The sequence below is a fragment of the Electrona antarctica genome (genome assembly GCF_951216825.1).
Source record: "Electrona antarctica genome assembly, chromosome: 12".
Classification (NCBI taxonomy): Eukaryota; Metazoa; Chordata; class Actinopteri; order Myctophiformes; family Myctophidae; genus Electrona; species Electrona antarctica.
In genome coordinates this window covers 30,248,369-30,274,927 of record NC_136793.1, presented here as the reverse complement: position 1 = coordinate 30,274,927, position 26,559 = coordinate 30,248,369, and the positions used below count along the sequence as shown (strand labels likewise).

The 26,559-nt window shown below is 44.3% G+C and overlaps 1 protein-coding gene across 1 annotated transcript in view; it reads left to right on the top strand.

Moving 5' to 3' along the window:
- stpg2 (sperm-tail PG-rich repeat containing 2) overlaps window positions 1–25,486 on the top strand; it is a gene marked incomplete at both ends in the record, with an annotated part of 69,903 nt that extends 44,417 nt beyond the window's left edge. Inside the window, 3 exons of the mRNA XM_079516942.1 lie at window positions 13,573–13,741; window positions 15,663–15,778; window positions 25,310–25,486. Of these exons, the coding sequence (XP_079373068.1) occupies window positions 13,573–13,741; window positions 15,663–15,778; window positions 25,310–25,486 (462 nt within the window). The remainder of the gene's footprint in view (window positions 1–13,572; window positions 13,742–15,662; window positions 15,779–25,309) is intronic.
- Window positions 25,487–26,559: the final 1,073 nt, after the last annotated feature.

Sequence of the window (26,559 nt, the reverse complement as noted above, 5' to 3'; positions counted from 1 at the left end):
TTGTGAATCAAATAGGTGTTTTCCTAGAGACGTGAAGAGAGTATTAATTAGTTAAATATTGCTTAAACTCTGGCCTGTTAATGTATTTGTTTATGGTCAGGATAGGTCTGGAGACTTATTTTGATTTTGGTCCTGTGAAACTCCAAAGAGAGAGTTTCATGTGATTTGGTGTGTATGTTCTATATACCTTAGTGGAGCAGAGTTTTATTTAAAGCATTATAAACGTATAGATATGTTATGGCACGTCCTAAATTTCCTGAAAGCGGCAATGTCTTGTTTAAACGTCAGCTAATTGTAACTTACTAATCATTTTCCATTATTCATTGTTTAAGATTACTTGTCAGGATAGTGATTAAATTGGCAGCCGAATACAGTGTTTAGGTGAGTTTCATGTGATCTGGTATTTGTAACACTGTGATGGAAATCATTTATGACGAGTTGTGTAATCTTAAATGTCTGTGTTTGAAAACCATGTTGGGGGAAATTCTGTACTGTAATGCCGTTATTCTGATGTCTTGAATATATTGTTAAGCTGAGGATCAAGGGGGGTGGTAACTGGTAAGAATTATGGTTCCATATTTTTTTATATGACATATATGTCATAAGGGGGGTTATGTGGAATCTGGAAATCATAATTCTATCCATAATGTGTGCTACTGTGCTCATAGCATATGGTGATCTGTTTAGTTGGTCAGACTAGCTGGCTGGCTTAATTGGGGTCTGTCTTTGATATTCAAGGACCACCTGGGGACAGGGGTTGTTTTTACTGTGCCTTTTGTTTGAGTCCTGAGATCCTGGTTCACACCTAGGGCCACCAAATGCTAAACATGGGTTCAAAGTGGCCACTCAACAAATGGCTGATCAATGCGTAAGCTGGGGTTGACTTCAGGGGAACAGTGAACACGCCTCTATTCTCACCTCTTGTAAACTGTACTTAATGTCATGCAATTGAATGTAACCAGTTCAGTCAGTTGGCCAGTCACTACCTGGTGGCTGGTCAAGGCCAGCCAGGCCTATGCTATGCTATGCTGTGTACTTCGAAATAAACATCAAGGAACATCTTACTCTGTCTGCTGCCGTCTCACAATTATCTCAATGCTCTCCCGTTTTGGTTAAGTAATTCGTGGTGTTTCGTGTCCAAAATACACGACAGAAGTATTATCCTAGGAAGCTGAACGGAGCCTGGACAGGCCTTGTTTACAATATGAATCCAAACCGGGGCACTGGAGAGCTCCACATCGTCGGCTCTGTGCCGTCAAAGAAACGTTGTTTTGACCAAAAATGCCATCTGGGACAAGGAATAGGAGATACAGGCGATTGAAAGAAACAGATAGTATGGATTATTATGGCGACAACGATCTAAGATGGACGATCCAGTGCTGTGACAATAACATAGCTAGCTAACCGGCTAACGTAAGTAGCATTATGGCTTGATCGATCGAATGCACTATAAAAGCGCAATTGCCATTAATCAACGGCAATGGTGGTAAGCGCAGTATCAAAAAATAGGCTTCGATTGACCTACATCTACGGGGTCTGGGGTTTTATGGCTCAAACAAGTGCTCTGCTGTTCCTGCTGTTTGTGATGTCACAGCTTGCAAATCCCATACTGTATATATCAATGGGATTTGCCAGCAGATGTCACTGTTTTCACTGTTTTGCCTGTTCCAAACCCCAGAGAAAACTCCAGACCACAGAAAATCTACTGAATGTTCAAAGTTCAGGTAATTGAGGTAATAAAACCAAAAAAAAAGAAGAAAGAAAATGAATGTCATGAAACCTTTAACATCTTAACACTTCCCCCGTCGGCCATTAGATGGTGCTGTTGGCTCAGAGCACCACGGTTTTCAGGCCGCATGGCCCCTATTTGAAGCGACACCACCGGAATTGATGTACTTCCGGGAACACAGAATCATTTCCGGGGCACACGGCAAATACTTTCGTTCTCATCATAAGCGCTGAAACGGACAAGAGCGAGGTTGCGAGGTCGCAATGATTTTTTATTGATCTCCAAAAACATGGATGTTTTGTATGATCACCTCAATCTGAACTCCATTCCAATACAAAAAGTATTTTGGATCCCAGCTAGCTTGGGACCCGATGATGGAAAATAATCCAATAGCCAATGCAGAAGCGAAGCGTTGCCTGGTGACGATGACGCCAAGAGCCGGTAAAAACATTACAAACCCTTATATCGTCTAATGTCGTCCTAGGCGGTCTACGAGCATATTTTTATCTCGTCCAATGTCGCCCTTAGCAGGGATGGAGCAGTGATGTAAATAGTTTTTCAATGTAATGGGTCCCGGGACCCAGGGGTGGTCTTTTAGATGGGTCCCATGGACATTTTATGAGTCCCGCTTCAATGACGTTAGGAGTCATATTTTGCAGTATTTGCAGCTCACTCCCATTTCATCTAGTGGTTATAAAATGGTTATATACATGCATAAATTGTATCTGAAAGAAATTCTAAATCTGACAATTGCAAAGAGTTATGCAAACAACCGTGCAAAGTATATGCAAACAAATTAAATAGCACTAAATTACAGTACAGTGCTGAGTACAGTAGTGCGTCCATGGGACCCCCAGAAAGGTCCACGGATGGGTCCATTATCAATAATTGCATCTCCGGCCGATAGGTGAGAACGGCATTTAAAAACATAGGTGGCTTGCATGTACAAGGGCTGCCAAAGTAGGCTATCTTTTCTTGTTTTTCTTGTTTTTTCGCCCCCTCTCTTCAAAGTTTGACTGGGCAATTAATGTAATATTGCTAATACAACAGTTACCATCCAAATAGAATATACAGTATAGAAATGTATTCATATTGTGGGGCATTTTGTTCTCAAAATAACAACCTTTCTGCGAGTGTCGAGTGTTATCTCTGTTATCCTGGAAATACATGATGGGGTCCGAGTCCCTGTTTGTTTACTCAGCCAGTCCAGACCCAACATTTTTTTTGATATGATCTTAACATCACAGATGGCTGAAAAATTGGTCGGCGGTGATTTTAATCTTATCCTCACAAGTAACTAAACCAAACAAATGTCATCATCATCTCCCGGGATCTAGGATTGTCCTCCTGATTATAACAATTTGTTGCAGACAAAATCCTGCAGATGACAGCTTTACGGAGTACTGTCTGTAGCAGCCCACCGGTGACATTTCAACATATACGATTTTATGTGTTTCGCATACAGGCACACAAGAGTAAAATTATTTGTTTACGGCTCCTTGATGTTGTAGCTAGACAAATTAAAAATAAAGTAACAAGATAAAAATAAATATAATGGTGTGTGCATGGTGCTGTATACTGTGTACTTTTATACTGTGTACTGTTGCATTTTACTTGCACACTCAGATGCTGCAGATAAAAAACAAATATTATCTAATTATTTATTTCTTTGTTAATACACCAGCTACCATGGTGATGGCAGGGATGGGGGTGGCATATCAAGTGGCCTGTGCAGACAAGACCTTGAAGACCACTTGTCAGGTGTAAACACATTTCAAATAATTCTGTGTTCCAATGTAGTCTAGGCAGCTTAAAATGCCATCTATAGTGTTACACAGATCTTCACAGTGGTACAGCCTGCTCCCAAACCGCTGTTTTGTTTTTCTATGCCCAGCTTTGTGTGTGCGTGTAAAGTGAAGATAAGTTGGAACATAGCATTCTGTGGTAGTGAATGGGACTGGGAGAACATTCAAGAGAAATTAGCAGATTTGGAATTCCAGGCAATGTATACGCACACGCACGCACGCACGCACGCACACACAGTTCATGTCTTATGCATGTTCATTAGTCAAAACTGTCCCTACATGGAAATGCAGCGTTCATTTGTTCATAGCATGGGAACTGTCAGATGTGCATACTTAGCAGGTCATTAGTGAGAACATGGCTAGAATCATGTGGCTATGACAAGATAAGAGTCAGTAACTTTCTTTGTTTTCCCAGCACATTAAACTCTTATTTTCCTGCAACAGCCTTTTTATTCTGATCACATTAATGAGCACTATACGTTGTTTTGTGTATGTTTTTTCTCCTTTGCATGTTGATATAAAATGTATTTTTTATACTTTCCTCCCTTGCTGCTTTTGGCCTTTCAAAAAGGTTCCAATTATACCGTTATACAGATAACAATCACAACATGGAGAGATTGACCGTGTGCCCATAGCCAGACGTGAAAGCGCTTTTGGAGGTGCACTCTATAGAGGCCACACAGCAGCATGCAATTCATGTTGTGTTTGTGACATTGTGAAAAATTGGTCCTGTCCATAAATTTGGTATTCAAAACCCTCTGTTTGATGGTTATTGTTGCATGACTCATACGGAAGTCTGTGCCTAATTTGGTGAAGATGAAAAAAAAAACATGTTTCTGCAACAAAAAAGGAACATCAGTAGAATTTGTGGCACCCCCTATGGGTGTAAGTGAAATTGTGTTCGACTGTATAATAGCCTGGGCCTACATATGGAAATTTGCATAATTTTCCAAGGGAGCCAGGGTTTTGTTTACATTATATTTTTATATAGGGAGTTATAGACCAATTATTTGTTTACAAACATTCAGACTGGACGCACAGGTGACTGTTTCATGTAACAAATTCCCAACAGATCCCCAAACCCGTTGTTTTGGGGAGTGTTGGTTTCAATTCATTCAACTTCCTCTTCGCCTTCTTCCTCCATATACTGGGAGACAAACAGCATCTGGAAGTTTGATGTTGTGCATTTTACACACAAGTGCATTTTCCCATTGCATCTTATGAGCGGTGTGGTTCATGTGGTGCCGGCCTGCTCGAGCATACGGGTTCTTATTAGTCTGGCGTCGTCTGATAAGGGGTCTATAGGGCAAGATGTGAAGCGGCTTGTTATAGTGCAACCATGAGCCGATTTTAAAAACATGGGTTGGCCTACTGGGAGTGTGTGCAAAGGTTTCACACTGATCCGTCTATAGTAGTGCTCAAGACTCATGGGAGCGAAATACCGCGGTTGTTCTGGCCTGGTGGAGATAATAAGGCAACCTCTATACCTATAGAGGTTGCCTTATTGTCCATAGTTGAGCCTCTTGGCCCATTTTGTCTTTCATCTGGCCTGTCCAGGAGTGTGTTTCACACCATATTGATGCTTTACGTAGACGTAGTGTTGTAGTCGAGTCCACCTATAAAGCGAGTCCAAGTCAAAACCAAGTCTGAGGGGGCCGAGTCTGAGTCGAGGCTGAGTATGGAAGGGGATCGAGTCCGAGTCGAGACCAAGATCGGTGGGAGACAAGACAGAGTCAAGACCGTTTGTTTTACACAAAACACTGCGAGAGCTGGCAGACAGCTGCACTCTGTTACTTAACGTTAACAAAATAGCTGTCTATAAGCGCCAGACAGCACTCTGTTACTTAACATTAACAAAATAGCTGTCTATAAGCGCCAGACAGCACTCTTATAATCTGAAGGCTGTTGCCGAAACGCGTCAACGTTCTCAATAAAATATGAGAAATTGCATCTGAGCCAGTCTTGCATCTTTTATTTTGGAGTGCCGCTTTTTCCACTTTGGTGATTTATGAGTTAAGCTCTCTTATAATATTAATGTGAATGGGCTCCTCATAATATTGGTATAATAAAATGATTTCATTGCTTTGTAGTGACTTGTGACTCCCTTTTTGGTCCGAGACTGAGTCAAGCTCGAGTCAAATTGTGGGCGAGACCGAGACGAGACAGAGTAAATGAAAATGTGGACTCGAGACCGGACTTAGCTTTAGGCACCCTCCTCCTTTGAATGGAGAGCCAGACGCTGGTGTCTCTTGAGGTTGCCTAGCTGACTGAAAGCCTTATCACACTTTTTACAGCGGTAGGGCTTTTCACCAGTGTGGATACGCTTGTGTATCTTCAGGTAGCATAACAAAATGAAACTCCTGTCACACGTTTCACAGCGGAAAGGTTTTGAATCTTGACCGTGGATACGCTGGTGTCTGGTCAGGTCACCTGTCCAACTGAAGCTCTTGTCACACTGTTTGCAGTGGAAGGGTGTCTCTCCGGTGTGGATGCGGTGCTGGTGTTGCTTCAGACTGTATAGCCGATAAAAACTCTTTTTACACTGTTCACAGAGGAAAGGTTTTTCTCCAGTGTGGATATGCTGGTGTTTCTTTAACTGACGTGAATGATTGAAACTATCACCACACTGTTTACATACGTGGGTTTTCTTTTCTGTGTACGTCAGCTGATGTGTCTGTACCTCTCCTGGTTCAGGTAAAGTCTTGGTAACGTTTTGATGATTGTGAGATGATCTTGGTTCTGCGTCTCCTTGTTTCTGGCTGGTGATTTGCTGACCGGGTGCTACTGAGGTTATCTGTCCATTACTCTTCATTTGGCAGTAGACTTTGTTGTGGCTCCTCTTCAAATGTTCATAGAGGAAGACCTGAGATGAGTAGGCGTTTGGACACTCAGGACAGGAGAAGACCACAGACTGAGAAGATTGAGACGCACTCGTTCCAGGAGCGGCAGTTGATTCATCGGCAATGTTGCTGCTATGCATTTTCCGTGATGGGGACGGAGAAGATTGAGACGCACTCGTTCCAGGAGCGGCGGTTGATTCGCCGGCAATGTTGCTGCTATAAATTCTCCGTGATGGGGACGGAGTTCTGCTTGGATAGGAAGATGTGTCCTCCGTATGAGTCTCATCTCCCATTTTCTCTCTTCTCTTCTCTGTTGATCCAAGGTTCCTTGGAGTTGACTGTGTCAACAGGGTATGTAATGAGTCTGACTCCTGTATCGTGTTGACTGTGTCAACAGGGTATGTAATGAGTCTGACTCCTGTATCGTGTTGACTGTGTCAACAGGGTATGTAGTGAGCCTGACTCCTGTATCGTGTTGACTGTGTCAACAGGGTATGTAATGAGTCTGACTCCTGTATCGTGTTGACTGTGTCAACAGGGTATGTAGTGAGCCTGACTCCTGTATCGTGTTGACAGGTTGTGTGGAAAAACCTATGGTTGAAAGCTCACTAAATGGTGGAAGTAGGAGGTCTTTAAGGGAAGAGTCTTGGAGAGTCTCAAAGTGGATAGTAGTCTGCAGATATCTGATGAATGTGAATGTCACACTGAAACATATTGTTATATACTTAATTTGCTTATATACTGTCATCAGAATGACGTCACGATGAGTCAACCATGCCCAAATATGGGGTTCTAGGGGCGTACCCAAATATAGAGTCCATCATACCAGACTTAGTATTATGACTCAACAGTGGTAACGTAACAACCTATTACTCTCTAACGCCAGGGCTCCACCGGACGCGTTGCGTCTCCGTCGCGTGCGTCAAAAAACGCACCGGTTCAATTTTAATGCACGCGTTAATGTCACACAACGCGGGCAGTGGAGCCACCCTTCATTGATTAAAAAGGGAACATTCCCTGACGGTGACGGTGACGCGACGCTGACGCGCCCGGTGGAGCCCCGGTGTTAGACATAGTGAGTAATCATAATCATGGCCTAATAACAACAAACCTGGATGATGTGAAACCCTTTTGAGGGGCGCTAGCGATGATTTGATCGGCTGAGGGCTTAAAAAGTGAAGATAAGAATTACACCCGTGTGAAGTGAGGGGCGCTCTTATCATCTATACATCATCATAACGTAGAATAGACACTATGTCTATATTTGCTCAGACACTATGATGTAAAATTGTCCATTCATTGTCAATGGGAATCTAATGTTTGTGTAGGACTGAGATCACCAGTCTCTGTCTGTCTGTGTCCCTTTTATGCCAATGGAGGTCTAAGTCAGCCATACCCAGGCCAGTATATGTATGTTGTCAGTACTATGACGTCATATTGATGACATCATGGTACTCCATATATGGAGTCATAAAGGGGACACAGGCAGAGGGCAGAAAAGTCTGGGTTTATACTGTGCAGCAGTTTATACGTCATGCCTTGCAGAGAGATGCATGAAGAGATGCATGAAGTATGCATCTATTATGGTGTTGCTTGCAAATGCGATTAGCTGTGTTTGCCACGGAACACCGCCATACACCGAAGGATAAATTAGCTGCCATCCGTGTGATTGGATGAATGAAATGAAATGAAATGAAATGAAATCTATATTTACCCAGGGTATCTGGGCTAAGCTCAAGAACTTGTTTCCAGCCAGGCCCTGCTCATAGAACACATTTCATCGTAGTGGTTCAATGCCTTGTTCAAGGGCACTTCAGCGGTGGTAATTTTTAACGTGTCGGGCGGCTGATTCGAACTAGGAACCTTCCGGTATCAAGACCGCGCCGCTATCCGTTCGGCCACCGCTGCCACGAATAGAATGCACATTACAGCGTCTTGTATAAAGGCTCTGTAGAAATGCAGCAGGCCATTTAACAGTGCTGACCAAGTCCGTTGGCACTTCTACAGTGCATTTGTCAGTCTGTTATACACTTGACCCCCGTTGTGAAAAACTGAAGAGAGTATAGATGCACGTTCACAAATTCATTCCAAGGGCATCAGAGTACTCGGTAATGCAGAGCATTCAATGTGAACCATTAGGTAATTCAGAGCTGCTCTCTGGGAGAGCACAGGGCGCACGCCAGATGCTCAAACAGGAGAGATGGTTTGTGGGAGCATCTAAGCATTATGGCTGAAGATAAGGAAGCACACAGCTATCGCACGCATGCACGCACGCACGCACGCGCACGCACACACACACACACACACACACACACACACACACACAATCCAGCCATCTCCACACTAATACTTTTTGAGTGGTGCAGCCACTCCAAGGAACAGCAATGTGTGTCCCAGTGGCGCTGTTGAGCTTCACATTGTGCACAGCTGCATGATGGGAAGCTGAGCTTTTAGCAGTGATTTCGGGTGTGACAGTACAGTGACAGTACAGTACAGTACAGTACAGTACAGTACAGTACAGTACAGTACAGTAGAGGGACCCATGGGGACCTCCACCCGGTAACTCTGTTATTTCTCGACTGTTTCGGACGCGGGGGGGCTCGCCGGAACCGGCCCGGCCCCCTTGGCGCGTTCCTGGGAGTCTAGATTCCTGGGAGTCAAGAGTTACACCACTCAGTTCACACGGGTGTGATTTTTCATTTTAAAATGCATATCACATGACCATTGATGTGCACTTTGTAGATCAAGGTGAAATCCACAACAAAATGTAATTTTTGTTAACAACAAAATGTAACTATGGAGGAGTGGTTTTGATGACTGGTGTCAGAAAAAATATGTAGTTTTAAACAGCATCATAGACCGGTGTATACATTTTGTGTGAATTATATGCCAGTGTCGGCAAAGGATGACGGACAGAGCTGCACAAGGGTTCGTCAGTCGAACTTCTAAAATCTAATCCTTGTTTGCCTTGTTTGTGCAGCCAGTCGGGGACTACTTTCTTGTGGAAATTATTGTACATTTTCGCTCCATTGTGTTTTTGATGGGGAATGCAAGCCCGAGACCTGTGAGGAGGAAACAGCACATCCAGGTGGTGCAGGGTAAAGATCCAGTGAATAGGGGTTTGAATCCTTCACAGAGCATCTGGCTTGGCCGGGCGTTCCAAGAAACACAATTGGCCATGTTTGTGGGTGGGATTTTGGAAGCCAGTCGGGGAGGGTTATCTCTGTCGCTGCACTACCTCTATGGGCTGGTTGGGGCACCTGTTAAGCAGGGTGCGGAACCGGGAAGAATTGCGTGTTCCTCTGCATGTGTTTTGTCCTCCCGCTGAAACTCCTCACTGTCGGCTGTGTGTGTGTGTGTGTGTGTGTGTGTGTGTGTGTGTGTGTGCGTGTGCGTGTGCGTGTGCGTGTGCGCGTGTGCGTGTGTGTGTGTGTGTGTGTGTGTGTGTGTGTGTGTGTGTGGCACTTGCTGCATGTACATTCCTGTATGTACTTGGGTAGGGTGAGACATCTGTGTGAAGATGCGGATGAGACTGTGCTGTATAATTAAAGCCAACCTGAGTGCTGTCATTAGGTGATGGCTGCTACTGAGAGCTGTTAGCTCCATATTCAGCTATAATTATCGGCCATAGGGCTTCATGACAGGTGTGTGTGTGTGTGTGTGTGTGTGTGTGTGTGTGTGCGTGTGCGTGTGCGTGTGCATGTGCCATGTGCGTGTGCGCGCAAATTAATCTTTTTTTCCGGGTCTTGTCGTAAAGACCCGTCCCTAAATAAACACATATCACACACAATATCACATTCACTTCCCACACAGAAACTACACAAAATATTTGGTTAAAACAAAAACAAATCAGAAATAATCACATATATGCTTTCTTTGTCCCATGCTTTCTCTAAATATTCTGCAAGTGCTGATATCTTATGTTCAAAAATCCATGCAAGTCACTCTACATCACTTAAAGGGGAATGCCACTCATTTTCAACATTTTACATTCACACGAGTGAATGTAAAGAAATCGGTAACACTTGCTATGCATCCCACGTTTATAACGCATTATGAACACACTTATAAGATATTATAATCATCTCATAAACATGCATGTATAATTAAGCGCTGATAAATAATCATTATACTTTATAATGATTAGACTAGGACTTTAACCACATCAGATCGATGTTTTACACCTGTTAAATAGCTTTTGACGTAGCTCAATGGGCAATAGAAAACAACATGGAACTCATTCTCAATATCGTTTATATCACAGTAAAATCTGTAAATATTGTTTGACACAGAATCAAATGTTTTATGGTCATGAGATCATTCACCAGGAGCCTGGGGGTAGTTCCATGCAGGCTTAAAATAATTACTATAAATATTTTCAGAAATGTGTTTGGGAGAAATGAATTCTATCCGTCGAACCACAACATGGCCGCAACTGCTATGCTCTGTATATTTTCATGTACAGTAACAGTTAGTATGTCTCTGCATGTATATGTACATGTGTAGAATATACTATTCACATCAGACTAACCTCAGAAACCAATACGGGCTGACAAACTTCCTCACCATCGTTCCTTTAATAATTCATAATTGCTCGCTTGCTGTGAATATTATGCATATTCTGCATGTATGTGCTTGTGTGTGTGCAGTGCCCGTGCGCAAATACTGTATGTTTGAGTGTGCATTTAGGGGTGCACAGTGCACATTCGTGTCCGTGTGCATGTGTGCATGCATCTTTTCTTTTTTGCACTTTCCCCCCCTCCCATCGTGTCTATAATGAAAAGCCGGGGTTAGCAATGATTCAAGTTGTTCAGGTGCCTGAGAGGAGAGGTGTGGACAGCAGCAGGGAAATGACAGTTGGCGGTAAATGACAGCTCTACTATCTGCAGGATAAATGGATCTCGCAGCTATATTCAGCCTTGGCCATCAATTATTCAAAGAGTCGGGGACAAGACAAATCCCCCAGTAACTCCAATTCTCGTGGAGTCATTTCTGGCAATGGTGCCCAATGTGCCCCACTGGGGGGATGTGATTGTCATTCTCTACCCCCGACCTCTGAGATTGTATAAATGGAACCAAAATATCAAATGGAGCCATTTGGTTCCACTTGGAACCAAATCTTCAAAGTATTTGACTTTTTCCCAAGTTACTATATTAATATGTTGGCCATTTTGCTCTTGCATCATACTCAGGGTGGGGGCTATATCATACTCGACCCCCGATGATAGATCATTTTGAGTTATGGTAGATCTGTTAGTTTGGTATTTGTGTGGACTTGTGTCAATGTTCCCTTTGGCCCAGACCGTGTTCTCCTTATCCTATTTATGTCATGTCACCATCCACAGGCCTAATCATCTCAGACCTATATTATCCTTTATATTATTTTATCATATATATATTATGGATTTCCTGACGCCACCTTCAGATTTAATATCTTAGTCAGTCTCCATACTGTCTGTCCCCAGTCAAGTTAACTCGCATACTGAGAGGTCTGTTTTGATGTGGGACTGCATGTGTTTGACCTTGATGCCTAGTGAGAAAGTAGATAGCCAGGCTTTTCTCTGTTACGAGTTTACAGCTAACAGGGAAAGAATGTTATCTTCAGGTTGCCATAGCAACGCCAGCCTCAGTGCTTTCCCGGTCTATGGCCCTCAATGACGGAACCAAGGGAGCTGTCACAATACCAGTCTCATCATCCATGTGCTGGTCCAATGAGCGCTGGACAACCAGTGCCAGCGTGGCATAGTGGAAATTAACTGTCTATTCAGCCAATGAATGTGTATCAACAATTGACGTATTCTACAGTATTAATGCCTGGCACATGTTGTGTCCGGTAGAGAGAGAACCCTGTGCTTTTGTTGCACAGGGTGAGAGATTTTGTAATTTGGCTGTATGTGGATCTGTTCTGTCTCTCTGATCTGAAAATGAATCGACATTAATCATATTCTGCTGACTGGACAATCCTTCTTCCTGGTGGTGTCATCTTTTTATTGGGTACTTAAGGTATTTTTCCTAAAAGAGTATTTCCTGCTCAGATCAACATTGGGATGTTGATCTTTCTGCTTAAAGTAATCCTGTTAAAGCTAATTGTTAACTTGGTCATCTAAAAGATTTGGTAACCATCTACCATTGTCAGAGGCTCTCTGCCTAGTGTTGTGGTGCGGAGTATTTATCAGTACTTTTGAGTACTTTCTTAAAAGTATTTTTATAGTTTTAGCTCTGTGCAGCTCAATAATTCAGATATACAGTCCTTTTTATCATTGGTGAGTCATTAATTGTCCCTTCTGCATTTTATATGCGACTAATTGGCCTTCCCATATCCCTTAAATACATATATATGTATCACCCGACACAGCAGGTCTACGTGGCTGGTGATAGCCAGGGGAAAGGGTCATTTATTACAGTAAATATTCTGCATTAATGGCACCTTTAAAGCACTTGCCTTTACAATATGTTACAATACGTTACCTTCACCCGTTCACTCACATGGGTACCAGCATGGTTGAGCTCCACGGGTGCAGGCATGTGTTCTGACATACCAAGAGTCCGCCAGTCACACCCTATACCCAAACACTATCTAACCCTAACTGTATGCGGACGCCACGGGTGATTTGTAACCCGCAGCACGGGTGATTTGTAACCCGCAGCACGGGTGATTTGTAACCCGCAGCACGGGTGATTTGTACCCGGCAACGCATGTCGGGAGCCAGGGGTGATTTGTAACCGGCCACGGGTGATTTGTAACCGGCAACGCATGTCGGGAGTGACGGTGCACTCCCGACATGGTGCACTCAGACTAATGACTGTCAGATTTTTGGTATGTTGGATAAGCGCCTGCACCGCTGGTGTGTGTGTGTGTGTGTGTGTGTGTGTTTGTGATTAAAGTATGTGGAGATATTGTGTGTATGAGATTAAGAACATGCCTCACGAGGTGAAACAAAACAGTAATAGGTGCAATGTGTGTGCAGTTGTGGTGACATTTATGTTTAACTGTCAGCATTCTAAGCTAACGTTAAGCCTCCCACTAACACACAAACATTGTCCCATGCCAAGAACACAAAATGGGGAAAGAATGTGTCCATTCATAAACAAGTAAGCTAAGCCTATCACACTCTTCTCTTCTCTTCTCTTCTCTTCTCTTCTCTTCTCTTCTCTTCTCTTCTCTTCTCTTCTCTTCTCTTCTCTTCTCTCTCTGCAGGCTACCCCAGCTCCAAGCAGCTACAATGTGAGTGAGGCATTTGAGAAAGCTTACGGACGAGCATCCTTCTCAGAACCTCGGAGTGAGGGAGCCAAGAAACGACGTAGCTGCTTCCTTTCTGCTGCCCCACGTGAGGTTTCCTTCCTACAACACGACCCCAATGTACCAGGTATGACAGCCGAGACAGAGAGAGAGAGAGAGAGAGAGAGAGAGAGAGAGAGAGAGAGAGAGAGAGAGAGAGAGAGAGAGAGAGAGAGAGAGAGAGAGAGAGAGAGAGAGAGAGAGAGAGAGAGAGAGAGAGAGAGAGAGAGAGAGAGAGAGAGAGACTAATACCATCATTTTGGGAAGTGGGTGGAACTTTGCATCTTACAATAAATGCACCACGTCTCTGTACATGTGTACGTATGTGTGTACGTCTGAAATCTATGTAACTCGAGAACCCCACCGACCTCAAATTTGACACAGGCATTCCACACCACCACAAGGAGTGCAGTGCCCGGCCTTGAGTCATACATGGTTGTCCAGAACCGCCACAAAAGGCTCTGGTCAGGCTCTGCCAGTGGACCTAATGAGCCTAATTCCCCTCACCTGTAGAATTCCCAGCCTCTGTCTCAGCAAATTGATTCCCATGGCAACCCCACACCTGCCATTTGATTACTTAACCAGTCCACTTTTCACAGTCAGTTTCACTCTCCAGACACATGAGGCAGACAGACAGATGCAGAGATCTCCATATACAGTATGGGCACAAAAGGGACACAGACAGGTGGTGAAAATGGATATGATAACAGGTATTGCAATGCATACCAGGTTCCCAACTTGCAACGTTCCCAAGTAGGCTGGTGGCCGACGGGCACAGGTCTAGTAAGAAATATGGTAATTCCCATGAAGAATGTTAACAAAGCTGTATTTAGGTAATGGTTAAATGTCGAGCAATCATCTGGGATAATATTTATTTATAATACCCACAGACAGACTTTTTAATACCCACGGCATATTATTAAAGGCAAATATTTGTGAAACATTAAAAAAAAAATAGCTAAACTAGCCTTTTAAGATATTTTCGCTGTTCTTGTGCGCCGCTGTCATATAGCGACGTGTAAAATAAAGCATGAGGAAATAAATATTAAGAAATATGGAATGTGGAGATACAAGATCCGAAAGCGACGATGTGCAAAACAAAACCAACAAAAATCCAAACAAAACCAAAAAAGTGAGTCAACATACGTTTCTTAATCCTAATAACGTCTGTCCCTGAATGTCTCAACAATACTGAACATGCACTGAACCATTCAACCCCACCCATTCAGCATGATCCACTCCAATTAGTGTCATCTCTGTGGGTCCCTAACCCGATATTTACCTCAATTACACTCCCATTGAAAAATGTTGTTTCAAAATTGATAGATTCATGACTTATTTGGATAATTTATGAGCAGCCCTGTTTCACCGAGGGACTCAACCCGCAAGGCTCCCCAACCCATTTAACCAAAAACCAATTTGCATATAAATAGATTTGGACTGTTTGCAAAAGTGTTTCTTTCCGTCCGACCAACACACACACTCTTGTACTGGCAGGCAAGTGTGAACACATGCATGCACGCACACACATGCACACGCATGCACGCACACACGCACGCACGCACGCACGCACGCACGCACGCGACTATACACAAGAACAGGCAGGTAATCATGTGCACATACCGACACACACACACAGAGGTGTGCATCTGCAAGTGCAAGCTTGCACTCACACTTGCTTACACACACAAAGATAGATTCATAGATACAGTAGGTAAATTGTGTTAATTGTGTTCCTTCACCTGCGATCACATTTGTGATGTCCTGTTAATGGAAAATATATTTAACCATTCACCCTTTTGAAGTGTGTGTGTGTAATCTGTATGGAATGGATGGGCGATTCTGTTTGTGTTTATGCTTAAGCATGTCAATGTGTCCCTGCTTGACTGATCATATCAATTGAATCAATGAAAGAACCCACGCACGCACGCACGCACGCACGCACGTACGTATGTACGTATGTTTCAATGTGTGTGTAGTTGTGTACTGTATGTGCATGTGTTTGTTAGGCCCAGGCCAGTACAGCCCCAGCGTGAAGCCCTCTTCTCAGATGGCTCTGATCTCATTCAAGGAAGACAGATTCAAAGCCCCCAAGAACAACACCCCTGGACCTGGAGCTTATCAGGTACAGACCATCAACTTAACATACATGCCTTTGACAGAGGCGTGTGTGTGTGTGTGTGTGTGTGTGTGTGTGTGTGTGTGTGTGTGTGTGTGTGTGTGTGTGTGTGTGTGTGTGTGTGTGTGTGTGTGTGTGCGTGTGCGCGTGCGTGAGTGCGTGCGCGTGGTTTGAGTGCACAGCTATACAGTATATATAGTTATATGTATGAATGTATTTTACTGTACCTTGTCCTTTACTGACCTTGGGCTGTACAAAAAAAGCATGCTCATTGGAGCACCGGTCTCCGCCAGGGCAGGGTAGCTTATTGTGGGCCAGCAATGTGATGCTGCATGCGTTCATGATTTGAGGGCCCCTCCTGCAAACTTTAGAAGTCAATATTAGCATCAGGATGCAATGTGAAAAATCGGACAGATCCGTCTTGATCGTATGACTATAGAGATAGTGTGTACTGATTGGCGTGATGTTGCAAACATCGGCCTCCTTGTGGCACTATAACAGGCCGATGTGAAAACCTTCAGAGGAGCAGAGGTTTGTCTTTGGCCTCCGGGGAGTGTTGCATGCACAGTTTCATCGGTCGCTCACAGGCCGATCGGCCCAACGCTGCCGGAGATTAGCTGCTCACAGACGGACGGGTGCGAAAACAACATAGTCTCGGCCTGGCGTTTGGCCTGGCATTAAATAAGCAAGCAGAAGAGTGCACTTTGTTGTCTATATAAGGTTCTTTTCATAGACAAAAAAATAGCCCTTATAGCAAGCTGCAAATAACACGTTGGTAAATGCAGTATACCTTTTCATATACAGTACTGTATAATTTGACCTTACTCCAAGGTTTGAACTTAATTTCCCTTGCAAGTAAAGTATCTCTCTCTCTCTCTCTCTCTCTCTCTCTCTCTCTCTCTCTCTCTGTCTCTTTCTCTCTCTCTCTCTCAGTTAAATTTATATGTGGGATATGGATTTAGAGCTTTGCAGCCGCTGGTAAATGTATGTGAGAAATGATAGGGACATCTATTCCTTCCAATCTCTGGTGACTTAGCTGAAGCTACTGTATAGCTAACCCACAAAATCCAAACCGTGATTTACAACCTTGTCTACATGTAGGTAAATGTGGGGCCAACCCGAGACGAGCCGGGGGTTGATACAGTGTATTATACTTATAGAGGTTGGGGCGCTACTCGGCCCTCACATCTACAGTTTGGGGCGCTACACGGCCCTCACACCTACGTTGGGGCGCTACTCGGCCCTCACACCTACGTTGGGGCGCTACTCGGCCCTCACACCTACGTTGGGGCGCTACACGGCCCTCACACCTACGTTGGGGCGCTACTCGGCCCTCACACCTACGTTGGGGCGCTACACGGCCCTCACACCTACGTTGGGGCGCTACACGGCCCTCACATCTATGTTGGGGCGCTACACGGCCCTCACACCTACGTTGGGGCGCTACACGGCCCTCACACCTACGTTGGGGCGCTACACGGCCCTCACACCTACGTTGGGGCGCTACACGGCCCTCACACCTACGTTGGGGCGCTACACGGCCCTCACACCTACGTTGGGGCGCTACACGGCCCTCACATCTATGTTGGGGCGCTACACGGCCCTCACACCTACGTTGGGGCGCTACACGGCCCTCACACCTACGTTGGGGCGCTACACGGCCCTCACACCTACGTTGGGGCGCTACACGGCCCTCACACCTACGTTGGGGCGCTACACGGCCCTCACACCTACGTTGGGGCGCTACACGGCCCTCACACCTACGTTGGGGCGCTACACGGCCCTCACACCTACGTTGGGGCGCTACACGGCCCTCACACCTACGTTGGGGCGCTACACGGCCCTCACACCTACGTTGGGGCGCTACACGGCCCTCACACCTACGTTGGGGCGCTACACGGCCCTCACACCTACGTTGGGGCGCTACACGGCCCTCACACCTACGTTGGGGCGCTACACGGCCCTCACATCTATGTTGGGGCGCTACACGGCCCTCACATCTATGTTGGGGCGCTACACGGCCCTCACACCTACGTTGGGGCGCTACACGGCCCTCACACCTACGTTGGGGCGCTACACGGCCCTCACACCTACGTTGGGGTGCTACACGGCCCTCACACCTACGTTGGGGCGCTACTCGCCCCTCACACCTACGTTGGGGCGCTACACGGCCCTCACACCTACGTTGGGGCGCTACACGGCCCTCACACCTACGTTGGGGCGCTACTCGCCCCTCACACCTACGTTGGGGCGCTACTCGCCCCTCACACGGTGCAACCATTAGTGTCAACCCCTTTTATCGGATCGGTGCATACCAGACGGGTATAATTGCCGATTCCAATATGACCAAATAAGTATCAGACACATTTCAGTCCAGGTATCGTAACGGGACATCGGACATTTGTTTATAGCTATGTTTGTGTCGAAGTGACGTGGTCGGCATGTCTCTCTCTCTCTCTCTCTCTCTCTCTCTCTCTCTCTCTCTCTTTGTTGTCTGTGTGTCTGCTGTCTGACATTGTATCCACTGGAGTTTCAGTATCTACTGTATATAAACAGTGTTTTGTATATGGCTTTGTGCACTTGCAGCAAAGGCAAAGTTCTGCACATTCCTTTTTTTAATGGACATTTTACAACCTTCTCCTCATCTGCATGGATACATGCTACTGGATGTTCTTTCATCTCTCTCTTCTCTGTTTCACACCATTTTCCCCTCTCTCTGCTCCATTTCTCTCTGTTATGAAGAGAAAGTAGCTGTGGGAATTATTCTTCTATATACCATTGCTAAAAGTACGGAGCCCCTGAATGGCCATGCATTCGGGAGATAATAACGAGATAATAATTATCTTGTCCGGACGAGATAATAATCTTGTCCGGACGAGATAATAATTATCTTGTCCGGACGAGATAATATCTTGTCCGGACGAGATAATATCTTGTCTGGACGAGATAATATCTTGTACGGACGAGATAATATCTTGTCTGGACGAGATAATATCTTGACAAATTGATGGCTACAATACCCTTAATAATAAAGAAAAAGAAAATACATCATAAATAAATACTGAAACCAAATATAATCGTTAGGATTTATGGCATTAGCCTAAAGTGTATGCATGTACATAGGCCTATGTAAACTCTAAATTTACATTTCAAACCAAAATTGAAATAAAAAATTCAAAAGAACGTGTGGAAATTTAAAACACGATTATTAAGTCCTTGTGCGTTGTGTGAGTTAAGTATTTCTTGGGACGGTTACATTTCTTAAAGGTTTTAGTAATATTGGCTTTGACTATACCCTTCTTGTACAGTTCCTAGTGCGTAGGAAGCTCCTCTCCCAGATACACTCTGTTTGCTCCCTGGTCTTGTCAACGTTGAGGGTGATGTTTCTCTGTGCCAGTGAGTTGATCTCATCTCTGTAGGCAGACTCGTCATTGGTGACAATCCGGCCTATCGCTGTCGTGTTGTCCGCATACTTGATGACGGTGTTGGAGTCATGTGTGGCTGTGCAGTCATGCATGTACAAGGAGTAGAGGAGAGGGTTCTATCCCTGGAGTGCTCCAGTGGTGAGCATCAGGGGGCCAGCCCTATCTTTTTATTTGTGTGTGGGTGTAGCTCGATAGGCCTCAGAGCTTTGAATCAAGCTTTGCTGGTACATATTTGTCCCTCAGTTTCTTGTCATCCATGTGCGAGAGTGTGGAGAGCCATGGCAATCCCTTTTCATTCTGCTGCTCTTGTGTGTGTGTGTGTGTGTGTGTGTGTGTGTGCGTGTGCGTGTGCGTGCGTGCGTGCGTGCGTGCGTGCGTGCGTGCGTGCGTGCGTGCGTGCGTCACTATGGCATTAGGCCATAGTGAGGTTCATTTACCATTTACATTATGAGAATGACAAAGCGGCTACCTGCTTCTGGATAGGCCTCAAATGAAGCTAAATTAGCCATCTTATGCAAGAGCCTGTTCTCACTAGTTGAGCTTAATTTAACACAGAGGCAGAGAAATGAGAACATAAAACGAAACAGAGAAACGGTCCTCAAAGGGAAGAGATGCTGTAGCACACCCAATGCAACGCTTGAATGGAGATTTAGGTGTGCATGAGGGGAGGGGGTAGGGGGGCATGGGTGACCAACAGTTAAATGTGGGGAGGGGGGTCACTCAAAGGTGACAACAAAAATGATGGACACCGCAGACCTCTTTGTCCTATGACATTTAATGACTCCCACGTGAGCTCACTACATACGTTACTTGTTTATTTACAGGACAGTGCACGTTAATGAACATTCAATACAGATAAAAATATAGCAGGTTTGGGTGCAGAATGACGAGCCAGGTTTAGATGGCTTTAAAGTTACAGTGACATTTACTGATAAACCAAGACCATTTACAACCATTTTCTTGATGACAGAGGCTACAGCATGATCTCAAGCTGGCAGATAAAAAATACTGTCCCTGCCCCCTTTTATCACCTCAACAATGCAGGGCACTGGGACGTTCCCCCACTGCGTGATGCGACAGTGCGGACTAGCCAACATCAACTCGGGACTCCTGAATCGCTGCCCTCCATACGCTCCTGTCTAGCATCATAGTCTTGAAATGTTGTTAGCTCCGCTGTCATGCCACATTGTAGGTAGTTCTCTTATTTCCCCCTCCTGGCCGTGCCCTGGCTTGGCTCCCACAGTGTCAGGCTTCGTCCACACGGGCACAGACATTTTTTATAAACTGAGCTTTTTAGTTTTAGTTTTTGAAAATATCTGCGTCTACACGCCCCCGTTTACAAACATCTCTCCGTCGACATGACAACGTAGCTAAAGTGGCGTAGCGAGCAAAAAAGTCCACACAGGGACACATAGACTAGAGACATAGACATAGAGTTTTTAAAAATCTACACTGTGGCCGGAGTTTTTCTAAACATTTGTTTTTATGGGCCAAAAAATGACGCGTGGATGCCTTTTCTGTGCGACGGAGCTCCAGAGTGCTGCACATGCACTGAGTGAGAGGCCTCTGCTCAGTGATTGTCCAAAAATAAGACTATTTTCAGCTTGAGGTGCCCACAGCATTCCGCCGAAAAATGCTGAAGGCTGAAACGAGATGCTCTGCAGCACTAGGAAGAAGAGCCTTCCAGCACCGTTACCATTAGAAATGCATAACCGAAAAGGCACTTGGCAGCTCAGACAATGCTTCCTGTGGGCATGGCCCCTGAATCAGCCTTTACCATTTTCCTTTGTATGTGTGGGCATGCGCTCATGCATGAGTTGTGAGCACCCACATATTGAATGGAGATCGCTGTCCTGTGTATGTAATGTGAAGGTGTATTGCCGTGAATTGTTTGCATGCTTTGTGTGCGGCCACACACACATGCATATAGTGTAGGCCAGGGGTGCCCACACATTTATGACGTGAGATCTACTTTCAAAAAGACCAGCTGAACAAGATCTACCCACTGAAAAGAAATAGGGAGGGGGGAGAAATTATGACAGGCAGTTTTTGCTGTCAAAATATGTCCCCCCCGTATTTAACTTAAACGCCCAATGCATTCTCAATGGCAATAGCACAAACTTTGGCATGCTACTAGTCCTACATACTTACACCTACAAACCCCATTCAAACCTATTTAGGTTCATCTTACGGTGGACATGTTTGCCTGAAAATAAATCTTTGAAATGTTTCATAGTTTTAGAAATATAGTGCTTTCAAATTTGAGAAATGTATAATGGGGCTCAATGGCAGCTCTATGGCATGTCAAAACATTACTTTCACCTAGAAACTATTCACACATTTTATAATTCAGCTTACTGTGGAGACACATGCTGGAACTTTTTACTTTGAAATGATTTGTAGTTTCTGAGTTATTTAACTTAAACGCACAATGCATTCTCAATGGCAATAGCACAAACTTTGGCATGCTACTAGTCCTACATAATTACACCTATAGAAACCCCATTCAAACCTATTTAGATTCATCGTACGGTGGACATGTTTGCCTGAAATGGAATCTTTGAAATGTTTCATAGTTTTAGAAATATATAGTGCAAGGACACTTCGACACCAACTCTGGGGGAGTCCGGGTTCGAACTGGCAACCTTGCAGTTACCATCCAGCCACTCTACCCCCTGAGCCACCGCCGCCCTGTTTTGGTTTGGTTTTACTATAGTTTATGACAGAATGGAGAGAAAGCTAAATTCATTGACAAAGTACATTTGGAATTTGTCACCCATCCTACACACCCTATAGTAGGCCTACACACACATGCATTTTACATGCACAGTTGCACACCTGGTGACCCCCTGCTTGCCCTGACTCCTCAGTCTTAACCCGTTGACCTTATGAAACATCCCATAATCTCCTTCATCATCGCCATGCAGATGGCATCATTATTTCCATGGGGACTCCCCATCTACCCTGCCCCTTGGGCAACCCCAAGGACGACCTGGAGATGAACCTGCAACCTCTTTCCCAGCAGGATCAATACTGAGATCTGAGCCGCCTAGCCAGTGTGTCTAAATCCTAGATCTGCCGTCTTCTGCATACCGATGGAGGGGGTGGGGGGGTGGGGGGCACGGAGAGATGGGTTGATAACATATCATGGCTGTTGGTCAGAATCCTTCTATCTCCATATTTTATCTTTTTACCTTTTTTTTTAAAATAAATGAATGCCCTATTTTTTACCGTGTGACAGTGTCATGGAAAGGTAGCTACAAGTTCATAAACATGTTGCATTATGAGCTTGTAGATTTGATATTTTCACTTTTTTAAATGTTGAAAAACAAGAAATTTAAATTGTTTTAGTCTGTCTTTTAGTTTGATGAATACTACCAATGAAAAGTAATAACAAGAGCTTTTTTAGTGCAGACTAAATAATAACTAAATTGGTTAATTTTTCCATTTCCTGAAAAGTAACTGTTTTGGACATACAAGGTTTCTGCCTTGCTGCGACGTGAGGATTACTCAGGCAGTGACTGTGTGTGTGTGTGTGTGTGTGTGTGTGTGTGTGTGTGTGTGTGTGTGTGTGTGTGTGTGTGTGTGTGTGTGTGTGTGTGTGTGTGTGTGTGTGTGTGTGTGTGTGTGTGTGTGTGTGTGTGTGCTGAATGTGTCTGGGTTCGTCTGTCACTGCTTTGTGTGTGTGTGTGTGTGTGTGTGTGTGTGTGTGTGTGTGTGTGTGTGTGTGTGTGTGTGTGTGTGTGTGTGTGTGTGTGTGTGTGTGTGTGTGTGTACACGTGCTAGTGCGGGTTTGTGTGAGGGAGGTGATTTTGCGGTCAGACTTTGAAGCTCATGCAGGATTTCCTCATTTTTGTGCTGTTGGCATTTTGCTGCCCCTCTCAAGACCTAGGACATGCAGTGAGAGAGAGTGCGTGCGTGCGTGCGTGCGTGCGTGCGTGCGTGCGTGCGTGCGTGCGTGTAGACTCAACTGCACTTAACCCGTGCCTTCTTTCTCTTGAATACAGAGCAGAGTGTGTTTCTGGTATAGCAACTGTCCTGTTTATTAAATGTGTGAGATAGTGTGCGTACCGCGCGTGCGTGCGTGCGTGCGTGCGTGCGTGCGTGCGTGCGTTCGTGAAAGAAGAAAAATAGAATGACATATGAAAGGAATTTGTACATCACCTTTCCTTATGCCATCTCTTATGCTGTACGTGTGCTGCTCTTTGATAAGCACCCAGGTTATACTTAATTCCCATCTCTCTCTCTCTCTCTCTCTCTCTCTCTCTCTCTCTCTCTCTGTGTCATTTCCAGCTGACCTAACAAATACAATCCAAGTAGTTGCATGTCTTCTCATCATTTTTAGTTGATGAAATCCCCTCCCCCGAAATTTCAAATTTTCACGAATATTGAAATGGAACATGGTGGTGAATACACAGTTCGTGTAAGGTTTCATTGTTAGTCAACAGTACAAGTATTTAAAACCATCAGCACCTCCCTTCCCCAATTAGTAAATCAATCCTACAGAGAAAAAACATTTATTTTTTAACTTAATATTTATTTGCAGATAAACATAAAATTGCAGTCACAATGCAAGGGTTCATATTCATCTTTAACAAGCAACCTATTCCAGTCCATTCATGAATGTCCATTATTATTATCATCTGTGTCGTCCTGTTGATTTCTATACTCAGTCCATTTCTCGGTGAATAGATCCTCCTGCAATCTCACTGTACACAAGATGCAACATAACAATTTAAGGGTGTTAATTGGATAAATAATCCAATTAAAAGATTTGTAATGGAGAAGTGTCTCTGATGTCATGGACACTGGGCCCACTTACTTCCTGGACTACATGTTGTCTCAGTAAGACAGCTCTCCCCCTATCCACAAGGGAAGCAGTGCACCAAAGCATTATGGGAATTGTAGTCTAGGAAGTATTTGAGCCCAGTGTCCATGACATCAGAAACCACATATTACACAAATAAAGACCCCCAGGAAAGTGTTCTAAATCTTCTAAACGTCATTAACATATATTTTTTTGCAAAAAGGGTGAAGTGTCCCTTAATGGTGTGTGTTGTCGGATTGATTGTTATTGTTTCACAAGCCGAGGAGAAGTACCGGCCGGCGCCATTACAGCGACCACTAGGCTCCCTCCAATAAGCATTGTTTTCACCAGAAATGCCGCCTGGGAGGGGGACTAAAGCGACTGAAAGCGTGCGTGCACGTGCACATACGTGCGTGCACAATCAAGATGGCGCAGTTCAGTGTCTAAGCTAACAACATAGCCATCCGAAGCTAATGCCGTTCCCCTAGATCGGATCAAACATAACAAAAACAACTTATTTTGGCAGCGTCGCTTCCCGACAAATAACGCATGCTACTACGTTTGAACTTTCCTTATGCTTTAAGTAGCATGTGACATGTAAAATTAGGGGGTTTTCATGATTCTGAATCCATTCCAAGCTTTAATTAGTTTTGCACAAAAAACACTCCTTGGGCTAAAACGTCCATATCCGTCATCACAAATGTGATGAGGTCATCACATTTTGGGCACATTTCTTGGGCAAGTGGCTATGGCTGTTTATAGCCCAATGAGTGTTTTATGTGCAAAACTAATGCTTGGAATGGATTCAGAATCATGAAAACCCCCTAGTTTGACATGTCACATGCTACTTAAAGCATAAGGAAAGTTTTCCATTTTTGACATCTTTGCCTTACATACGGTAGGATGTTAATGGTAGGGTTATATATAAACCCCTATAAAAACATTGCTCAATACCGACAGCCGGTCAGCAAGTTGATTCATGAATGTATGTATATAGACAATATTTTAGGGCGGCCAATGAAGGAATTGCGTTGAATGCATGTGTGGGTTTATGTTAATGCACGTGCACTTGTGTGTCCTTTTGTTCACATTATGCACATATGTACTGTAAGTGCCTTTTAGAGTGTGTGCGCAATGTGCATGCATGTGCTTTCATATTTATAGATATTCTCCCAGTAAGTTGTGTGTGCGTGTGTGCGTGTGCGCGTGTGCGTGTGTGCGTGCGTGCGTGCGTGCACTTCACATATATACAGTACATGACATCAAATTAGTCATTTTTTATCCTGGCTGTTTGTCTTTCTCCAGCTGAGTCCAGGCGTCATGGATACCGTGCTGAAGGGCACCTTCAACGTTACTCTAAACAACCCTCTGGTTTCCCGCTGTTCCTCCTCTGTCCCCCATGGTCACACACCAGACCCCAAGGTCACCACCGGAGGCAGCAGTGTCCCCCACAACCCCTTCACCACGGTCGGCACTTCCTAGCCACCCCCCAGGGGTCAGCGTTCAGATGTGAGAGGTGAATAGGTTTGAAGGGCAAACTAACAGTCATTCCATTTCCAATTCATTTCTTAGACGGTGCAGCTTTGTGTTCATCAATATTTATGGTTATATCCATTTCCGTTGAATGTATAATTGATAGAGAGTGGCCCTATTTTCAATTATTGAATATTATTGAATTGTGCTGGAAGCTGTGTAGCTTATTAACTGACTGAGTTGACCCGTGGTCAGCTTGTTAGCCTTTAGAATTAACCAAGCAGAGCACCGGGAAATTCCACTGAAACATTTTTTCTAAATATGAAATTTCAATGAACTGTCATGACATTTAGCAATGTATTCACCTGTACATTTATGTCTATGCAAAGGGTTTTTCAATTAAATTGGCAAATTAATAACAAGCTGCACATAAGTTCATGTGAGAGGATAAAATGGGGGACCATGGGCCACAATTTGTCTCACTAATATTGCCTTAATATAATATCTTAGAAAACATCCAGGGACAAAATTATGAAATTCAAATCCCTTGAGTTGCATTCTGACACTGGCTCATGTGATTGCAGGGCAGCAATTTGAAGAGAAATTTCTTCTTGCAAAACCGCAAAATGGTATACAAGCAGGAGGCATGGAGTTGTATTTTCATTCTTTAAACTTTACGTTATTTGAAAGAGTTTGTGACTAAATAATAACTGCTTTGGATCCATTGGAACACTGGTTCTGTTTTTTTCATTTCCTGTCCATCTTGAGAACTTTACACTTGTCATGTATATGCTCAGAGAAGCTCAGAGCCTCTGCCTGAAGACCAAAAGCCTAATATCTCCCCTAGCCAAGGGGGGTTCCCCTTCAGGCTAGTGGATAGAATTGTTGGCCTTAGGCTCCCTTTCCACACAGGAGACCAGGGTTAGAATCCTGGGCTCTTTTAAAAGCCTGCTACAAGGTCACAAGGCTACAAATGGTCTTTATTGTTCTTGCCTGTCTTGTATACCGGTACATTAGAGTACAATTCATAGCAAGGATTCATAGGAAGGATTACCATCTGAATATAGCTTTTACCTAAAAAG